The sequence below is a fragment of the Gymnoscopelus braueri genome (genome assembly GCF_963280865.1).
Source record: "Gymnoscopelus braueri genome assembly, chromosome: 11".
Lineage (NCBI taxonomy): Eukaryota > Metazoa > Chordata > Actinopteri > Myctophiformes > Myctophidae > Gymnoscopelus > Gymnoscopelus braueri.
In genome coordinates this window covers 8,376,809-8,399,016 of record NC_137613.1, presented here as the reverse complement: position 1 = coordinate 8,399,016, position 22,208 = coordinate 8,376,809, and the positions used below count along the sequence as shown (strand labels likewise).

The following is a 22,208-nucleotide window of genomic DNA, read 5'->3' as shown; positions in this document are numbered from 1 at the left end:
ACTATTGTATGGGGACTCAACAGAACTCTCTCCACAGAACCCTGAGTTGGGGGAGAAGTGCACGTGCGCACACACACACGCATGCGCGCGCCTGCACGCACGGACACACACACGCGTGTACTATTGTACATTGGGGACTTAACAGAACTCTCTCTCTACAGGACCCTGAGTTGGGGGTGGAGAAGAAGCTGCCGGTAGGAGCTCACGAAGGTAAGGCCTTATGGAATTCAAATGAGCAGTATTCAAATGAAGGGCATCCCTCCAAGGTTTTACCAGCAAACCCCAAATCCCCCTTCGTACATTTTTTAAAGCCAACTATAAATCTAAAAGCTTACCTTATGGCTCAAAGTTGAATTTGTTTTGGCACTTTGTTCTGTTCTCCTCTCTTACAATGTAGTGTGATGTATATCCGTTAGGAACTGCACGTCTGTTTAGTTCCTGCCGTACAGTAGAGTTACCGTCGCCTCCTTAAGTGCTTTAAAAAATATATATTTACTTCCATTTTCACAGTTTGATATTGTTAAGTAAAACATGTGAGTACTTTTTCCACTACTGGTTATGAACATAACTGACTATGATATTGGCTGGAGGTGAGTAAAGTGACCAACGTGAAATCGCGCAAAAACACCTGATTCTATATTTTGAGGGCAAAAATAAGAATGAATTAATAAAAAATAAAAAAATCTGGCGCCATTGTATAGGGCATACCAATGGCGGCCATATTGTGGTGCCACAGATAGAAAGCCCATTAATCTTTCCTACAGCTATTCAAGCTGGGTTTTCTGTGGCACTACAAAATGGCAACCACTGCTATGGCCTATAGTATAGGCCAGACGGAGATAGCAAGACCCACCATCTCCGGTTTACTTCCCGAGTTCCCGTAACTGTGTTAATTTCAACGAGAGAGTGAACGTGAACACAGCTTCTGAACCATTCTTTAGCTCCATGGTCGCTGAACTAAATATTGGACCAGATTGTCACAAGCCACATAATATTCAGAACATTTTGAAACTAAAATGGCTTTTTTTAGAGAGACAAATCAGGAGAAAATCTACTTTATTATCGACATTTCTCTGTCCCAGCAACACACTCACACCAGTCAACATTGGACGTTCGCGAGATTTGCCGTCAGACGCCGGCACCCACTTAGGAGACCATTTGTAGGATTTGTGTACCATGTCTCCTTTAGGCTCCAATTGGAATGGTGTATCGTCATAAATTAACAATCTTTGGTATAGGGTATAGCAGTGTGGCCATTTTGTGGGTTAGTATAGGGCCTATACTAAACCGCCGCTGCCTGCTCTAGGCTCTCAGGTCCTAAGGTCTTACCTCTCACACATAGAATGTTCAGAAACGTGTTTAAATATTGTTTTGCCCACATACTGTAGTCTCACCAATAACTCAATGTTCATTCCACTTAGCTCCAGCAAAACACTTTATTGATCAAAACCGGACATTCCTGATTGAGAAAGTGGCCAATGTCAAGTCTATCCTGGATGTGCTCCTCGAGAAGGATGCCATCACCAAAGAGGGCTACGAAAATGTGAGATCTAAGGACACCAATCAGGAGAAGATGAGGGAACTCTATACATTCCTGAACTCAAGAAAGGCCAAAGACATTTTCTACAAAGCTCTTAATAAATATGAGAGGTTTCTTCTTAAAGAGCTGTAAGTGATGCACATTTAAATTCATGTTTAGGCTAAACATTGTATTAGTACAAGAGAATGCACCTTTTCAGGGCAAATGAGAATGATACATTATCATGTATCATTCTCATTTATCCTCTTTTTGTTAGAATTAGTTACCCAGGAATTCCGTAATGCATGCGTGTTTGTTTGTTTTATGTGGTGTTAACTTTACAGGAGGTGCATGTGAAATGGACTTCAAGAGACAAAACATGTTGATTTAAGTTACAGACAAATGTTTGGTATTTACACCAAACATTAATTTGAATTGGTAGATTTATATATAGTTAGTATAACATGTTTGCATCTCACAGGACTCATCCACCCAAAGGACCCAAAGGAGAGACTGCATCTGTCTCAGGTCAGTGCTGTTTAAAGTTCAAAGCAAACAAGTTGGGCAAACAAGTGGTAAAAAAAAAGAAAAGAAATGTATACAAAATCACATGTTATTCTACTTTGTTGCTGATCGGATCCTGCGTTCATGATATATCGAGTTTGTTTCAACAATTTTCATTCTACAACCTATGGTTCAAGAGTCATAGGCAAAAGGTAAAGTGGTCTGTTATAGCGCCACCATGAGGCCTGTTGGTGTCATATTTTTTTCCTACGTAGGCCGCTGGACTGTGAACCTCTCTTCCAAGTGTTGTAACTGTAGCCCTTACAGTTTCCAAGAGAAACATACTTGAATGGGAGTTTTCCCAGTTTCCGATTCAAGTCAATGAGAAAAATCACCAATAAATGTATATTTAAACAAGGAATACGCTGGGGGGAATAGCGTCGGAGGCCATGCAACGTGCAATTAAAATTTGGTGCAGATCGGATCCTGCGTCCCATATGGCGTTTTAAGAAATAGGCCCCTCCCACTAATTTTGCAACTACAAAATATCCATGAATTCAATGCTTCATGGGGTGTGTAATTGATAGAAACTAAGTCTTTTTTGGGGTGAACTACTCCTTCAAACAGGAACAATTTACAAGAGGCGGTTTGTGGAAAAATAGGACATAATTTATTACAAAATAGCTGCAGAATACAAGGATTGTAATTGCTAAAATATCGGGCAATAGGTCAGTAAGGCAAGACTTATCGAATAAAGTGACAAGTTATATTACAGTTACTCTCCTCTGGCTAGGGAAGGGCGGGTCAGCCCGTGCACACGGTACTACCAAAGCACTATTGGGGAAAGAGAGGGGGGACAGGCCTGGCACCAAACTCATGCAATCTAACATATAATGTTCAATACAGAAACATGCAGTGTCAGGGATGAACTTACACACCAATACAACCAAAGGTCCCACAGTGCAGTCCCAAGAGAGAAAGCAAGCCGTGTGTAACAGGGCGGACCCGGCCTTGAACACAGTTACACTGTAACAAAGAGAGGAGAGAAAACCCATTAAAACACGTCACTATGAATGCAACCTAAAATCGAATGCCTAGTTGCCTACAGTACCTACTATAACTCAAATTAATAACTCAAATAAACAGCAACATATTCAAAGAGTAAAATAATAGTGTAAAACAGTCTCTGGACTGGTTCTTTGCTTTGCAGTGAATGAATACAACAACTCCTGCAGCACAATGCTAGGACAAGGGCGGGGGACAATTCCAGCACCCAGAGGTGGGGACTTGGACTCGAGACTCGAGACTCGACTTGACTTGAAGTCCCGATTTTGATGACTTTAGACTTGCTTGACCAAATCAAAAATAGACTTGGACTTGCTTGGGACTTGAATGCCAAAGACTTGAGACTTGACTTGACTTGAACACTAAAGACTTGAGACTTTACTTGACTTGAGCCCTCTTGACTTGAAAATTCAAGTCTTTTCAAGTCACTTTCAAGTCACTTAAGCAAGCCAAAAATGTTTAAAAAGTGTGCATCAACTATAATGTTATTAGTCAGAAATCCCGGCCGTCAGTGACACCTAGTGTAGTGTTGCCAAAGCTGCTTATTTACCCTAACTTTTGGACAAACTTTGGCTTGTTTTTGGCTTGTTTTTGGAAGTCGGTTCGCTTGTTTCTCTCCCGATACTTGGCAACACTGGCCCACATGTTGCACGTTACCAAACAAACAACACACCGGCTTCACTCCTGCCGTCGCTGCTGGAACTGAAGCCAGGTGGAATAAAATGTCAACTCCAGCAGTTATAGCTTTCGGTTTTAAAGATTACAAGGTGGAAGACAAGACGAGAAAAGCAGTATGCAAGGCAAGACCTATACTTCACATTAACATTACGGCGTGCTAAGAGCAAACTAACCAGTGGTGGAAAGTAACTAAGGACATTTACTCAAAGTACTTTACTTAAGTACAATTTTGACTTATTTTTGACTTTACTGAAGTATTTGCAATTTTCAGTACTTTACTTCTACATTACAGTCATTTAGCAGACACTTTTATCCAAAGCGACTTACAGTAAGTGCATTCAACATAGGTAGGGAACAAAACTACTAATCACCAGAAGTCCTAAGTGCATTTTCTGCAAAAACAAGCAACCAAGAGTATACCTAGCGCTAAGGTAAAAGTGCAATATATCAGCTACCTACTTCTACTCAACTACATACATATCAGAGGCAGATATTAGCCTACTTTTACTCCACTACAATTATTTGAAAACTTTAGGTACCAGTTACTTTGTAGATTTTGGTTATTAATACAAAACATACATTGACCACTTCAGCGCTATATACATTTCCTCTTCTACCCCGGATTTGAACGCGGTTTCCAGTGCAAGTGCTGACATTTCACCATTGTGATAATAGAGCCTGCCTGCTTGATCAGAGGATACACTGAATTTGTGTCAGATCCTGTGTCTAGGTGAGACATGGCCTTTGACATTATCTAAATGTCTCAATAGAAGAGCAGGGAGACAAAATACAACCACCCTGATTGTATAAGTTATATTGTAGTAACATACTCTACCATACAGATTGTACAAAATTACATTATATTCATTAAAAAGGGCCCTTTTAAACCCTGTCCTCAAGGAGGAAATTAAAAGTACAGTATCTGCGTTCTGTTGGCCTGGAAGAAACCTTGTTTTAAAACAAATGCAAATTGTGAAAAATGCTCATGATTTATGTAAATATTTACATATCTTGAATTAACATTTTGACTTGTTTGGGACTTGAAACAAAAGGTTAGGACTTGTGTGGGACTCGAAACAAAAGGTTAGGACTTGTTTGGGACTTGAAACAAAAGGTTAGGACTTGTGTGGGACTCGAACCAAAATGCTAAGGACTTGTGTGGGACTCGAAACAAAAAGCTGAGGACTTGGACTTGACTTGGGACTTGGCTGTGTTGACTTGGACTTGACTCGGGACTTGAGAGCAAAGACTTGAGACTCGACTTGGACTTGCAACATAGGGACTTTGTCCCACCTCTGCCAGCACCACAGCAGTATCTCCAGGTCTCTACACACAGCACATAGTTCACTGGAGGTCACTTCATTTGTAGGCTGCCCATGATCTGATATCATGTCTAAAGGGGCGGGTTCAAAATCACCTGAGAGAGAATCCGCCTGCTCCCATTGCTTCACCGATCTGTCCGTCACCCCCGCCCCGCTCCGCATAACATTTGGAGCGACACCCACTGTGTTGATTACTGGTCACTTTTATTTAACAGATTTCGCATTCATCGGATACCAAACATGTTGAAGTGTAAATTAAAGGGTCTACACCATGAAAATCACTTTTTTCTTGGTTTTTTGTATTTTTTGGGGTCCCCAGTGTCTCTTGTACCCAAATTTTTATTTATTTTTTTAATTCAGTCATTCCTTCTCATTTCATGGATTTCCAGAATGGGCGTGTCTGAACAGGCGATCTCAGAATGGAAATGTTTATGATGTCACAAACATTATTGATGGCAAACCCAATGTTAAATGAAAAGTGCCCGAATCGCTCCGAAACTTTTTCTACCCCCCCTAAGTGGGGGTCTACGAACAAATACTTCAAACACTTGGTGGAATTGTTCAAAAATGTTCAAAGTGTTTTTTTTCGATTTTGTATTTTTCTTAGATGCTTCTTTTTATGCAGAATTTTTCCATTTTTTCCCCTTTTTTCATAATTTTTTAAAATATTTTTTTGTATTAACAGACAGAATTGCTCAGTAGCCCCCCCCTGCCCAAGAGGACGTTTTGGTATTGCAGCTGAAAGCGCTGTATAAGCCAGAGACAATTGACTTGGGATGAGTATATCTGAGTGATGATTTAGGCTCAAACCTTTTGAAAAAGGTTTGAGGGACATACACCATATGATATTAAATATCAAATATTTTTTTTAAATTCATGGTGTAGCTCCTTTAAAACTATTCAACAAACAACTTTTAACTCATTTTAAACAGGGGTTGACAGCGTGAGCTCATCTCCCTTTGTCAAACATTACAAAACTCAAAGAAAATTCATAAAAAGAAAAGCACACTTAGCTGACTTTTTGCTAGCAACTTCATGAAAAAAGAGTGATGATGTCACTTCCTGGAAAGGATGGACTTTTGGAACATTCCATTACCTCTGATGGGGTGTTTTCTTTTAACAGTAACAGGGTACTTGACTAAAACATTAGGACACAACTAAAATAATATTTTTTTTCACAATATTAACCAAATAAAAAATAAAACCCTTTCTAATATTTAAATTTTTATCCCACGATTTTGTAACCCTATTTTTTACACCCAGTGCCAATTGTCTATGTAATCCTGGGCACTGCCTTCTCTCTGCCAACCTAGGGAGGCCAAGGCCGAGTTAATGCCTCCTTCAATGCATGAGAGCCAACTGACCTTCTTGTCACCTGACAGGGGAGAGTTTCCCTGGTTGAACGTAGCACGTGGAAGGAACACGTTATTCCAACCAGTTCCCTTCCCCTCCATCAGGCGCCCCGGCTGGCCAGGGGGAGGCAGTATAGTGACCAGGATTACGTATATGTTTTTGTGAGGGTACCTACCCTAGGAGACACGGGGAGAACATGCAAACTCCACACAGAAATTTCGCCCTTTCGCCAACCCCACCTAGGGTATGGGCACTGATGACGCGGAGGAGAGAACACACCCCCAGCGCCCACAGCGTCCCCTGCGGGAATCGAACACAGGACCCTTTCAAGAGTCATGAAAAGACACTTGAGGCTTTATATGAGATATTGATTTTCTTATGATCATAAAAAAAATGTGGGCTCAATATCTGGTCAAAGTTGAACAATCATACAGAGGGACAGGCCATTCATGCATAAATCCAAGGCCATGCTTTTTTTAAAGTGTTCAAATAACCCTCTAAAACAATAAAACAAAAATGTTATTGTCTTTATGTTATGAAAACACATCATGGACATGATTTTTTTATCATTTTATCTTGTTCATATCACACACACACACACACACACACACACACACACACACACACACACACACACACACACACACACACACACACACACACACACACAATTAGGAAGTCAATTAGCCAAATGGTATGAAGTATGATTTCCCATTCTTCATGTGTTGTATCTACAGAAAGTGGAAGTTCCCAGACCCCAGAAGACGAGCCACCAGAATATACAAGGTAAGGCCCACTCCTGTGTGTTGAAACGGTACAGTTGTTGTAACAATGTGGACAGATATGCCAGAGTTACTGGTCCTACTCCATCCATTGGTTACTTATCAAAAATGAATTACAGCAGCCAACCTCTTTATGTGTCTAAAGCGCCAATCATATTGCTGTGCAATTGTCTTGTACAATATGTACAATTAATTAGGACGAAGACGTGCTGTTACTTAGGTGTTTTTATTAACCAGACTCCTGCATGTAATATTTACACAGGACGGCTGACTTCCACTCACTGACTCTGTACCTGATGACACACCCTTCAGTACGTTGCACCAACCAATCACAGTCCAGATCACATTAGACACTAATAGGTAGAGTAGAGTTAACTGTTTATATCCCAAGTCCAACATCAACACAATATCAATCACAAGGATATTCTGTGAGAATAGTACACATGGTCGTATTCTGAAGCCCCGCCTCTTCAGACTCCACCTTAATTAGCCTGTATGCACTCGCCGTAGCACTTGCCCTGGCCTTCACGACCTTGTAGGCTTATGCAAAGGCTAAAATGTAATTTAGATAGCATTTTATGTAGACAGATGCCAGGCTCATTTGTAGACCTGGCATCTTATAGTGTGTGTGTGTGTGTGTGTGTGTGTGTGTGTGTGTGTGTGTGTGTGTGTGTGTGTGTGTGTGTGTGTGTGTGTGTGTGTGTGTGTGTGTGTGTGTGTGTGTGTGTGTGTGTGTGTGTGTGTGTGTGTATAGTTTCAATGTGCAGATGTTTTTTATTTGATATAGCCTATTATACTGTTTAGACTGATGATAGGTTCTTCGTTTACCTATGATCCTAGATTACTATTTCTGTGTTTACCACCATGGTGCCGTGTTCAATATCTGCTTGATGTTTCATTCATTTGATAAATTTGTCTTATTAGCTGGCTCTATGTATTTGTTTCAAAAACAACTTTACAGTGATTTGTGTTATGACGTGCACCATCAACTGTTTTATTATGCATTATATTTTATTTTCATACATTTCTAAATTGACAATGCAATCGATATGGCAGTGCTTAATTCCAGTAATTAATTTAGCATTATGGTATGTGTTTGTGTTCTGACGACTGACAATGTATTACACAAGAATACTTATGGTAGTTTTGGATTTTACTAATGTATGTTATTGACTGCCCATACAGTAGTCATGCAGAACCACAATAAGCTCGTCATAAACTATTTTCTTTTTTAGATGATGCTTATTTTGTTCAGAACTGTGTGTGTGCCTCATGCATTTCACTTGTTAATCCACCCATTATCTCCAGTATCTCTTCCTGTTGGCGGATGAGGTGCTGTGCAGAAACCCCGTTATCTCAACGTACAAAGCGCTGCTTCATGGGATGGGGTCTATTCTTTGGCTTAGTGACGTTTGGTTTTTCGTTGTATTTTGCAGGTAAGACCCACCATTCATTTACATGATGCTATAAAGTATTTCCTCTCTGGATAAGCAGTGATGGAAGGAACACATTTTTTTAATTTGATTTATTTATTCGCACAATAAAAAAACATTACAAAGGTAACATTATTAAAAACAACACAGAAATAAGTGCAGGTGAGAAAAAGAAACCCATAAAGGGTTTATAAAGGGTTCTCACCTAAAAATAATAAACAAGTAGTTAAACATAATAATCAAGTTAAACATAATAATCAAACATAAGACATGACATTATGTTTATCATTACATTAAGTAATGATATAAATTTCATAAGTAACAAAGTAATATAGCACATTACCTTTCTTCTTTCAAATTGTATAATACTAGAAGTTTGGTCTGCTATGCGGCCCTCACCTCTAGAGTTCGACACCTACGTGCCACTGCCGATGTGACAGATATGGCCATATATGGAGATGTGAGTGTCTGTCAGTCCTTGTCCCTTTTATTCCCATGTATGGAAATTACATTACATTACATTACATTACATTACATTACAGTCATTTAGCAGACGCTTTTATCCAAAGCGACTTACAATAAGTGTATTCAACATAGGTAGGGAACGAAAACTTCTAATCACCAGAAGTCTTTAGTGCATTTTCTGCAAAAACAAGCAACCAAGAGTATACCTAACGCTAAGGTAAAAGTGCAATATATCAGCTACCTATTTCCTTAAACAGATGAGACAAAATAGCTAAATCAAATGAGCATGAGCTAAAACAAATAAGTGTATCGACTAAACAAGATCCAATAAACAATACAACAATAGAAACAAGCGTTCGTACAACTAGTTAACAAGTAGGTCAGGCAGAGAGGAAGGGTAGTGTTTCCGGAAGAGGTGGGTTTTCAGCCTGCGGCGAAATATGGGCAGTGACTCTGCTGTCCTAACATCAGTGGGAAGTTCATTCCGCCACTGTGGGCTGTGGGGCCAGAACAGAAAAGAGTCGTGACCGTGTGGATCGGCCAGAAGGACCCTTGAGTGACGAGGCAATCAGTCGCCCCGAGGTGGCTTTCAGACCTTTCACTGCCCTATAGGCTAGCACCAGGGTTTTGATCTGGATGCGAGCCGCTACGGGGAGCCAGTGTAGAGAACGGAGAAGGATGGTTGTGTGGGAGAACTTGGGGCGGTTGAACACCAGACGAGCCGCAGCTTTCTGAACAAGCTCCAGAGGTCTGATGGCAGATGCCGGAGCACCAGCAAGGAGGGAGTTGCAGTAGTCCAGGCGGGAGATGACAAGAGCCTGGATGAGCACCTGGGAAATCTCTGTATTTGTCAGTCCTTGTCCCTTTTATTCCCATGTATGGAGATCCCTGATTCCATGAGTATATGCCAAAGTGCCCATATATGGGCATGCTGACATAACTATTCATAGGGATGGACAATATGGTAAAAATATATATCAAAATTTTTGCAGAATCACGATCCACGATCGTATCACAATTTATTTTGCATGTTGGTTTTTAGGATTATTATTATTTTATTATGATTATTAATTCAATTCAATTACATTTTATTAACACATTTTTTGAAAATTTCACAGGAGGGCACTCTAACACAATTTAGGAATAGAGCACCGAAGTCCTGACGTCACTGCCAGTAGAGGGCGCTGTTCCGCTGGTTCGTGGCTTTATTTTTTGTGTTTATATCCTCATTGGTGAATCTTAGATCGCCTCATATAAGAACTGTGTTCCAAACATAAACCACCCTGGCGATTTTACTCATATGGATATGAAGCATCGACTGAAGGTGTAAATGTACACATTTACCCAAAGAGTAACACATTAGAAACACTAGAAACTAGTCAAACAACCCAAAGACTACATTTCCCATGAACGCGGCAGCTGTAGGGACAGTGATTTCAGACCCGGAAGTAGTAGTTCTTAAGACTTTTAAGGCAGAATTAACTCATTTTTTGCCAGAAACAGGCTTTATCAAATATGACTGAATATCATAAACGATACAGAGCCACCCCCCTGACAGAAACGCCAGGGTGGTGTGTTTGGAACACAGTTCTTATATGACGTGATCTAAGATTCCCAAATGGGGATTTCAACACAAAAAATAAAGCCACAAACCTGTGAAACAGCGCCCTCTAGTGGCAGTGACGTCAGAAAGAATCGACGGATGTGACGTCATCCCAAAGAAATTGGAGTAAAACACTTCTAGCTCTGATTCTTTAGTTTTTGGTGAAAACCAGCCATTTTCAACGGCGATCGCTCTAAAATGGCCGATCGCGGTTGTTCCAGTGGATAGACAGGACCCTCCCCCATCCCCCGGACACTTTTTGTTTACATCCGGGTGCAGTCAGAGTTCTTTGAGATACAATGGGGCCTGTCCATTGAGAGTTTTGCGTTGTCACTGGAATTGAAGACCCACTGTCACACTCAACGGGTGTAACAGTGAGTGGGGAAAATCTGTTTGAAACGTGAAGTGGTTTGTGTCCTGTGTGCTTTGGTTTATTTCTACGCTTCCGACCACGAGCAGTCACCCAACCGTCCTGGGTCCTTGGAAGGAAATTGAGCCTTCCAAGAGGTACAAACACCTCTGAAACCTTTATCTCATGACCGTTCATAAACACAACCTATCGCTAGAAAGGGAAAATCTCCATACCTCCGTTACAAATCCCCCACAGCCCATCGTAGTCACAATATCCGGGTATTAATTCAACCATCTGTTCCACTTCCAGCAGTGTTGCTGGCTGTAGTGAAGCCTAGGCTACACACAACTTGAATGAGTCTAAACTCGCCACCAGCAGCCGTGAGCACGAGTCACATTAGTGTTCGGTGGCAGCATTTAGGGGAGAACAGCGAAAGATGAGCCAGTGGTTAAGTTGAACCACCCCCTTTATCTAGACAACTAGAACACTGTGTTGTCATGTGACCTTAAATCTAGTAAACAACCATAATTTACACCTGGTTGTGAAGTTGGGAAGAACATGGGGAAAGTAGATTATTATAATTATTTTTTTTGCCGGTCAAAATAAAATTTCTACACGTCAGGTAAAATGACTGTTATATCAAAGCAAATTTACCCAGGTCTAAAAATCTATATCAGACATGTTGGTGATTTGCCAATGGATAAAACCATGTGAATAATTTAGCAAAGAAATTGTCCGAAGTATTATTCCAGCCAATTTTGTCTAAAATGGTGTCTGTGGGGTAAAATGAACCAATTATCCTAATATGAATCACTATTCATATTTTTTATTATTTCTTTGCTACTCAAATTATGCTGAATGACCTTTATTTTTCGATGAATATATATATATGAAGTTTATATTGTATTAACAATTGCAAATATTAAAAGGTTCTGAATAAAAAACTTTATTAATTGGCTTTACATTGTTAAAATAACCGTTTAGAAAATAAATAACACTATTTGCAAAAGGGAAATGTGTAATTAATTTTTTTTTGATAATTGAATACATTATTTTTTCAAGTTTAAACTTGACATTTTTAAATATCATGTGGATCAACTTACTTAAAGTTGTACAATGCAGAATCACAAATAACGATTTTTAGCAACCTCTGCTGGTCACTACCGTCACTGCATACAATTTCCGTAATCCTCGATTACCCAGAATTCCATTCGTTTTCACCGGAAGCCGGAAGCGTTTCAAAAAGCGATCTTTTAATTGTTTTATACTATCTACGGATCGTTTCTCTTAGCCAGTGGAGCATTAGTTACCATGAGCTGTGCTTTCTTTTTCTGTTCTTTTTCGATCTTCCAATCCTACATTCTCTTAAAATCAGCGTGAGGTTCCTTTTTGAAATTAGCGCGATAGTTCCTGGCCAAACAGGAAACCGTTGCGGTAGTTCGTCGGCCAGGACGTCGGCCACGACGTCATGACGTTGGCCAGGAACGTCATTTTCCCGGGAAAGTCCCCCCAGTCCACATTCAATAGAAAATATATAAATAAAAGGCTTCCGGGGGTGAAATTCATGGAGTGGGTGTTGTGAAACTTTTGCCACTCACAAAAGATATACAATTTAACTTTAGTTTTGTTGAAAACGTTACCTAGTATGCCTTTAAGTTGACCACTTTTTTTTTATAACTCATATTTTTATGGCCCTTTCATAGATGTTTATAATTTCAATTCATAGAAGACATCCTGAAATAAGGGTAGGTGTTTAGATTTTACTGCTACCACATTTTGCCTTGCTCCAGGACAACTTAAGTGAAAAGTGGCTCAACTTACACCGTTCTCCCCCTATCTGTCCACCGTTTTGTTTTAATTTTTCGGTTTGGGGAGTCCAGCCGAACCGAACTGATGGTTGGTTGTTCTAGTCGTATTCAGCTACCTTTAGTGTGTTAGTATTTTAACCATTCACCCATACTCTGAACTTGTGTACCCCTGCTGGTAGGGTCAAAGTGTGACACTTTTCTTTGCGGCCAAATCATGGGACAATGAGCGCAAAATGAGGTGTGAATCAGGGAAAAAAATGTCAGTTTTCAGGCCCTTTTCAGAGAAAGTTCAGGGCAGTGTGAAACTCTCACGTGTCATGTCCCTATGTATGGTGTGTATATTATCAAGTAGTTTAGCATGGGATTCAGCCACTCGGAAGCAAGGAATGGGACTGTCAGTTTTACAATATGTTTTAAATGTATAACGAGGCATTGCTTGAGATTAGACTGACAGAATCAATACAATCATTCATGCTACAGTGTATTGGTATTAAATGTTCTACACCTCCCTTTTTTACAGTTGCTGTTTCTATTGGCTATATCTACGGTAACTATAACTACCTCATTCACTTCATCCCCCTGTCGGCCGTGACATGCTGTTCTGGCATCATCGCTGGCATCGTGTCCTTTAAACACTCCTGGTCCTGCAAGGGAAGAAGTCTGTTGACTGCAGGGATTATGTTCCTTGTTACCTGTGAGTTTTCACACAGCATCAATGTTAATACAACTCTGAGCAGTACAAATGTAAAGGAACCAGACTCTGTGTTAAAGGTCTATTTCTACACTATCAGTGTTAAATTGACACTGGGGATTTGTTTTACTGTACACACACACGCACGTGATCACACACGCACGCACGCGGACGCACACACACACACACGCACACACACAGATGGACACACACACACACACACACACACACACACACACACACACACACATACACACACACGCACACGCACACGCACACGCACACGCACACACACACACACAGACGGACACACACACACACACGCACGCACGCACGCACGCACGCACGCACGCACGCACGCACGCACGCACGCACGCACGCACGCACGCACGCACGCACGCACGCACGCACGCACGCACGCGCGCGTGGACGCACACACACACACACACGCACGTACACACACACACGCACATACACACACACACACACACACACACACACACACACACACACACACAGACACGCACGCACACGCACACGCACGCACACACACGCACGCACACACACACACACACACACACACACACACACACACAGACACACACAGACACACACACACACACACACACACACACACACACACACACACACACACACACACACACACACACACACATGCATATCTGCACGATTTATAATAATCTTGTAACTTCCCATCTCCCACATTTCACAGCTGGTTTTCTTTTGGTACCTGTGATCTATCTTTTATACATCGACAATTCCCCCCGCCCACAACCATTGGACTTATGGCAACTATTATGGCTTTTTGTGCTCATACCCTTAACTGCAGGTAAGGATGGAGAGAACCCACAGATGAAACAACAACAGACTCTGTGGTATTCTTAAAGTTTATCTACTTTATGTTTCAGATTTGCATTTGACTTTACTCTGATAGAACGCATATATTTAGCGTTTTGGTTCCCGCTTGTTTTCCTTCTAATGAAGTCAGGACCAAATTAACACCGTATTATTCTATGAAAGACACTTTTTGTGCGCTGTTTGAGACAGCCGTTCTAGAGCGGTGGACCAATTGAAGCCAAATACCGCCTGTTGAAATCTATTCAGCTAGAATGTTCCTCAAAGCTAGATTGTAAAAGCCACATGTTCTGTAATCTACAAAGTTAATACAATCTCTTTATATGACTGAACAACAGTGCCCTCTGTCTGTTGCAGGCGTCCTTTACATTTGTGCCTACAGACTGGCACACGCGCACGCAAAGAGATTAGAGGGGGACAGCCACCACAAACATGAGGACATGGGGTTTCACTGAATGGAAGCCAGGGACTGATGCAGAAAGACACTTTCTTTTAGGCTTTTAGAAGGAAGTCTTGTGACTGTATTTAAAGGTAGGGTAAGTGATATTTTTTTGGTTAAAACTAAAAGTTTTTTGTTAAAAGGTTAAAGCATTAGATTCTGATAGTAATCATTGCTATAGAGTGTTTGTTCAGTAACAGGGGTCTCTCTCTCCAGCTCTTTAATAAGAAGAGAAGACATTTTCAGGTACTGTAGGTGACAACATTTCAGCCAATCAGGAGAGAGTACCCATTTATCAGCATATTTTTTAAATAATGTTCCAGTTCCAATTGTCTATCTGTTCATTTCTTTGTGTCTTCACTTCTACTTTCACTTGTTTAATCTGTATCCTGACTGAGTTCTCTATCCTGATTGGATAATATTGGTATCCCAACCAGACAAATAATTTTCTGTTTAATAAAGAGCTGGAGAGACATGGAGACTCCTGTTACTGAACAAACACTCTGTAGTAATGAGTACTATCAGAATATAGAGATATTTAACACTTATTTTAACCAAAGATAATCACTTACCCTTAAGTTTCAAGGATATTTCTAATCATTTGTGATAATAGCATGAATACGAATTTTAACTCCATTATATAGTATGTCTTAAACTGCCTTAAAAAATGACTTCAGTGACTTCATTCAGGAACATTCAAAAATGAGTAAATGCATCCATAAGTTGAAACATGTGAATATGACACAGTTTTCAATACATCTTCCTCTTAAAACTATTACGGCGATATTACGGTTATTAGTTGTAATACATTAAATTCCCTATGCCACCAGTAGAGGTCAGCGCTATACTTTACAAAAATGTACTGTACTGTTCTTGAGCTACATCTGGACATCAGTCATGATTGAACACTTGATTTTAAGTTAAGTGAAATATCCCATCCTTCCATAAACCTACATCATTAGATAGTGATACATTACCTACAGTAGGACAGCCTCAGTTTCACTGATAATCTAAAGTGTGCTTGGGGAGAGGTTTTGTAATAGTCTGTGTAATATATGAATGGGAATGAAAATAACCAGTAAGCCCACCAGAGAACAATAAGCCCACACTGGATTATCCCCCAAACTGCTTGTCCTCAATACCTCAGTGCTTGGCCTGAACATATGGATCTCCCCAACGCAATAGTGAAACTCTTCTGTATTAACCACTTAAACCTTCTAGACTGGACCTGAGTTGGAATTGTACTTGGACCGTACTTTTCCCGCCGATACCAAATCTCTTTGCCAAGAATTGCCGATCTACAAGCTCAAGCTCAGGCTCACAATGCGTTTGTGAGCTTGTAGATCAGCCGTTTTTGGCTAATGTTCCTCCCATAATATGGATGCTGGGGTTCAAGTGGTTAAGTTGTTTATGGAACAGGGCTTCCCCTCATGTTCCAAATGTTGGTTTCCTTCTCAGGACCTTCAGGTACATAGATCTACATTATGAAAATCCATTTGTTTGCTGGTCTGTTTTTGTTTATTAAACAATATTACTGAAGAAGTATGGGCAGACTTGGAGCAAATGCTACCCTGAAGAGATGGGTGTAGCGTTTAATAAAACAAGACATGTAGAACAAGAGAACCCCAGGTGCATTTGCTTAATTTGAAATATATGACATATGGGTTTACAGAATATCCTTGAGATGAAGAATTCCTTGTCCGTGGGAGCAGGGTGTTTTTTTATTTTAAATATACTGATGGGTGTTTGTTCCAGTGCTTTGGATCTTTAATCAGAACTTCCTCCATGGTGGTTGTGTCTGTGAGAGTCACCATCAGCTGGAAGCATCATGCCAGTGAGCTCATGAATACTTGGTCCACTTTTGAGGCACAAACAATGAGAGAAATGTAAACAGCAAGTCAGTGGACGTGTCCCTCTGTCCAAGTTTCCATACTTGGTCCCCATGTCTGCTGACATGAGATAAACTCACCAACATTGTGTCCCTTTCTACCGGATTCTTAATTTGTTTTTGTTTTACAAAAATAAACTTGCAGTAAAGGCTACCTATATGTATTGCTATAGATGAAAGAAAGTCAATGTACTGTAACAGATAAAGCTATTATTACTGTTACTGACCAGCATAGGCCTACAGGCTATAGTACAATTAATTATACCAATATGGCATGACAAAGAGCAAAGCCAAACAACTTGCTAAATATTGCTCTGTTTCAGCTGTTATAGCTGTTTGTCTGTGTGGAGGAGAAGGTGCTATATGTACCCTTATTTGCCCATGAACTGTCTAACCCTGTTACATCTGTTTCTCTGTAAATTAATATTACTTTGTGGATTCAAATAAAGAATTCAAATGTGTGTGCTGCTTAATCCTAAATGAATGCGTTGGTTCACACCACAGACACAGACACAAAACATGAAGGTGTTATTATTGTCAGATACTCTCTAGAAGCAGACACTCCACGAATTCAGGTTATTGTCAGACACTCCCTAGACCAGGGGTTCTCAAATGTTCTCCCAATTGATATATATTTGGCCACAGACCCTCATCTGAAAATATTTTGTGCCTGGGACTCCCAGAAGAGAAGATTTGTGTTAAAAAGAAAATCAATATTTAAAAAAATAATATCAAAAAAATAGCAGATGTATAAGCTGGCAGCGTGGCACGAAGTGACACGCTGCGAGCTTTTTGAATAGCCAACATATAAATGGATAAAATGATTGTGATTCTATATTAACACTTTTCACTGGGGACCCCCTGGAACCCCCTCAAGGACCCCTGGGAGTCCCCGGACCCCACTTTGAGAACCAATGCCTTAGACCAGCAGCGGGCTCTTTAAATCCTCCCCCCCCCGCCACCCCCCTCCCCCACACCTGCAAGAGACAAACAGCTGTTTGATACAAACTCCTTTATATTTGTAATTGAAACTATGAAATAAAAAACATATAATGTAACGTTACATTACACAACATGGACGTACAGTACAGTTGTCAGTGTTGTCAGGGAGTTTAAACTACTAAACCACGTCTGTGACAGACGGAAGAGAAGTTAATTATCGTCACAACAACAAACTGCGTTGTTTTCTTTCAAAATGAGTGGATTATTCAGGGGGGGTTTATAGTTAAATACAGTTATAGCTGCTTTAATAGCAACACATTCCTTGCCAGAGGGGTTTTTTTATTTTACTTCCCCCAGTGCCAGTGTTTAAATTTTTTTTACACAGGAGCCGAGATACAGGATTTTAAAGTAATAAGTTAACCAAGGAGTGAATGGAGCTAGAAATCTTTGGATCGTGATATCTCTGGTTCTGTGTGGATAAATTGAAAAAAAAAAAGACTAAAAAAATAAATTAAAAAAAACCTTTTTTTTTTTTTTTTTGAAAAACGGTTATACTCGTGGATGGCAGTAAACGGGTATATTTTTCATCAACGGTTATACTCGTGATTGGCAGGTAAAGTGTATATCCATGGAATAGAGCTGGTTTGTGTCATTTCACTTTTATTATTTTACTCAGTGAAATTGAATATGTTGTAATGAGCTGTGTTTGACTGTGATGTAACATGCAGGGCCAAAGAATATAAAGTGTGCGTTTGCATGTGCGTGTGCGCGTGTGTGTTTCAGTTGTGGTTAAATATTATGTGTATTGGTAGGCTATGGAAAAATGCAAAAGGACAGATATGTGTATTATTTTTTAAATTAACTGGCCAGTAAGGTGCTTAAAGATGCTCTGGTCCTTTGTAAAACTGGTATATTATAACAATGTTATGTTGAGTTGTTGACAGTGTCCTTGTATGTGTAGCAGGGGCAGGGCGATATAAAGCAATGACTATGCCACCCACACATTTAGGAGTGAGGGATCCTTTAAACACATTAACCATATACTGGATATATAGATATTGATAGTTATATATATATATATATATATATATATATATAGATAGATAGTTGCACTTCTGCTTCACGGCGGCCTCCTGCAGCTGTTCCCGGGCGAAGCGATGGGCTGAATCCAGGCGGTCTTGCAGCTTCCTGGCATACTCCGGCCCCGCAGGGACCGCCGGGGCATCAGGTGGGCGACCGAAGATCAGCTCGGCCGGGGTGCGCAGCTCTCTTCCCAGCATGAGGAGAGCCGGTGTGCACTCTGTGGATTCCTGCACCGCAGAACGACACGCCATAAGCACCAGGGGCAGGTGTTTGTCCCAGTCTCGCTGGTGCTGGGAGGTGACAATGGCCAGCTGATCTCCCATGTTCCGGTGGAACCTCTCCACTAACCCGTCACCTTGAGGGTGCAACGGGGTAGTGCGGGTCTTGTGTATGCCCAGGCGTTCGCACACGGCAGCGAACAACCGGGATTCAAAATTTGTCCCCCTGTCGCTGTGGATGGATTCCATTACTCCAAACCGACTTATCATGCCCCCCACCAGGGCATCAGCGATCGTCTCCGCTTCTTGGTTTGGGATGGCATATGCCTCGGGCCACTTAGTGAAATAGTCGGAGAGGACGTAGCAGTTGCCCCCGTCGGAGCGTGGGTACGGCCCCGTAATGTCAATCCCCACCCTCTCCATGGGGCACCCCACAGGGAACTGTTGGAGTGGTGCTTGCGAGCGCCCAGTGGGGCCTTTGCGAGCAACATAGAGGTCACAGCGGCGACAGAAGTCTGCAACGTCCCTCTTCTGCCGCCCCCAGTACAAGCTCTGTCGCAGACGCCGAAGTGTTTTGGTGACCCCAAAGTGCCCAGACCCGCCCGCCCCGTGCATGGCTTTCAGCACTGCATCCTGCAGGCCCTTAGGGACCACCACCTGCCACTGCTCCTCCCCGGTGGCTGCTGTCTTGAACGCCCGCTGCAGCACCCCACGGAACAGCCACAGTGAATCGAACATGGAGCACAGACCCTTTGTCGCCTTGGAGAAGGGCGCCACCACCTCCCATGGTGGACGCTGCTGGGCCTCCACCCACTGCAAGACAGGCTGTAGATCTGGATCGCTCTCTTGCTTGTGTCGCCATTCAGCGTTCGTCACTGTCTGCAGCTCCCTGCAGACAACCTCTTCGACCCGTCTGACGGCCGCGCACTCCTCCCCCTCCGCACGCCGTTCCAGCTCCCGCACCTCTCTCAGCTCGCAGTAGCGGCATCCCTTCACCGCACACGGCCGCCGTGAGAGGGCGTCTGCGTTGGAGTGGCGAGCCCCAGGCCGGTGCTCAATCTTGAACTCGTACTCCTGTAGCTCCTCCAACCACCTGGCGACCTGCCCCTCTGGCTCCCGGAGTCACTTCCTGTACTAGTCCCGGAAAGACCCTCTCATTGGCTGACAACCCTTAAAGTGCCATACACACACACACAGAGTCCGCAGCGGGCCGCTACACTATATAGGACTGAACAAGGTAAGGTTCCCCAGAAAGGTACGGGTTCAGAATGAACAGAACCAGAGGCTGATGTATCAAATGTATCAAGTTTATTCAAACAGTTGGTATAAAAAGTAGTCAGGTTAAAATACAGAAAGGAATTAAGCGGTTAGTATTACTGGGAGTTCTGCAAAGGGACTAAACCCAAGAGGCAAAGGGACAATAAGGGTAAGGGCTTCGGGGCCTACTAAACTAAATCTACAGAAATTAAACAAATCAAATCCAAATAATGCAAAACCAAAAGCAAATAAATTAAATAAGCAAATCAAAACAAAACTACAAATACGCAAAATCAAAATCATGCAATGCTACTTACTGGCCCAGTAGCCTATAGCTCTGTCCTCAGTCAACCCTATAGACCATATTCACACGGCGGCCATGTTCCTATTAAGTCAATGAAGTGCCACCCCGTTTCCACGGCAACGGGGTGGCACTTTCAATGTTAAATTCCAATATGGCCACCGTGTGAATATGGTCTATGGCACACAGTCCAATAGCAAAAACCCAGTCTAAATAGTATATATGGCACGGTGGGAAAAACAGTGATGGTTAGTTCAGCTCCCAATGAGTCAATATATGCCCATGGCTCCCATGGATATAGGCCTGCACAGCCACAGGGTACTGCTGCTCAAAGGACCTGGAGGCTTCGAGAATGAGTCCGTACCCCTCATGCCTCCAGGTCTCTCTCACAAACACTCAAGCCAGGCTTCTGGCTAGACCGGAGGCCACAAACCTGGCCACCCCTCTGTATGCACTTTCCTTAAAGGGCCAGTGCTACATATGAAAGCTCATACTTATTAAGCCCTCACCTGTAAGTCCCTCTGAATAAAGAGCATCAGCTCTTTACTAACAAGGTGATAAAGTAGAGCAGGTGGTCTCAGACATTTTCATATCGGACCCCCAAATTGCAATTTTCCATTTGTCAAAAGTAGCCGATCTACAAGCTCACAACATGTTGCATTGCAATGCACTGGCTATTTTGTATTATCTGAAGTATAAAATGGGGTTAAAGTGTTCCCCATTTTTCTGGGGACCCTCTGGAACCCTGTCATGGACCACTGGGGGTCCCCTGACCCCACTTTGAGAACCACTGAAGTAGGGGACCTTATCAACTGACTGACACAATGTTTCTACTGTATATGTCACAGGGTGAATGGAGATCCAGGGTGATTGAAGACAGAGCGCTCGTTTTTAGGCACGGGGCTCCTTCGGGGCGAGGCAGGGCTTTTCGAGACAGGGTTTATTAGCGAGGCTCGCGAGGAGGAGGAGGAGGACGGCGCTGCGATGCGGGGGGTTATTACGCGAGGCTCGCGAGGAAGAGGAGCCTCCTCCTCCTCCTCCTCCTCGCGTTTTAAACCGTCCCGTCCTCTCCTTCTCTCCTTCTCCTCCTCCTCCGAGGAGGAGAAGGAGAGCGCGGAGAGGCGGGGCTTTGATGCGCCGACGGAGACCTGTCTTTTGTTGTTCCCCCCCACATAGCAACCAGGAAGCTAAGCTAGGGGAACCATAATATCTATGAGGGGAACGCTGAACACGCGTTCACACGCACGGCGCGCCGACTTAGTGGAGCTTGAGGCCGAGGAAGCGCGCCCTCGCGCCTCCAGGCGCGAGTGCCCGCGGTGACCGGCCGACGCTCCACTAGTCGACTCAGCGCCGTTTGATTTGTAAACCGATAGGGACAGAATAGTTCTTTTCATGGATCACTGTGTGTGTGTGTGTGTGTGTGTGTGTGTGTGTGTGTGTGTGTGTGTGTGTGTGTGTGTGTGTGTGTGTGTGTGTGTCAGGGAGAAACTAAAACAAAAGCCAGCAGAACACAATAAAAGTATCTTAACAGTCCATTGAAAGCATGAGCGCGTGTGCGTGCGCGCGCATGTGTGTGTGTGTGTGTGACTGTGTGTGTGTGGGTGGTCACGGCCATATGTGCTTGTGCAC

At 42.3% G+C, this 22,208-nt stretch overlaps 1 protein-coding gene across 1 annotated transcript in view; it reads left to right on the top strand.

The window, feature by feature from the left end:
- Positions 1-17,180, top strand: part of LOC308094705 (uncharacterized protein) — a 207,966-nt gene extending 190,786 nt beyond the window's left edge. The window contains exons 7-14 of the mRNA XM_080441511.1: positions 162-210; positions 1,422-1,668; positions 2,001-2,047; positions 7,179-7,227; positions 8,532-8,659; positions 13,405-13,578; positions 14,426-14,471; positions 14,809-17,180. Coding sequence (XP_080297637.1) covers positions 162-210; positions 1,422-1,668; positions 2,001-2,047; positions 7,179-7,227; positions 8,532-8,659; positions 13,405-13,578; positions 14,426-14,471; positions 14,809-14,887 — 819 coding nt within the window. The 3' untranslated portion in view covers positions 14,888-17,180. The remainder of the gene's footprint in view (positions 1-161; positions 211-1,421; positions 1,669-2,000; positions 2,048-7,178; positions 7,228-8,531; positions 8,660-13,404; positions 13,579-14,425; positions 14,472-14,808) is intronic.
- The last annotated feature ends 5,028 nt before the right edge of the window (positions 17,181-22,208 follow it).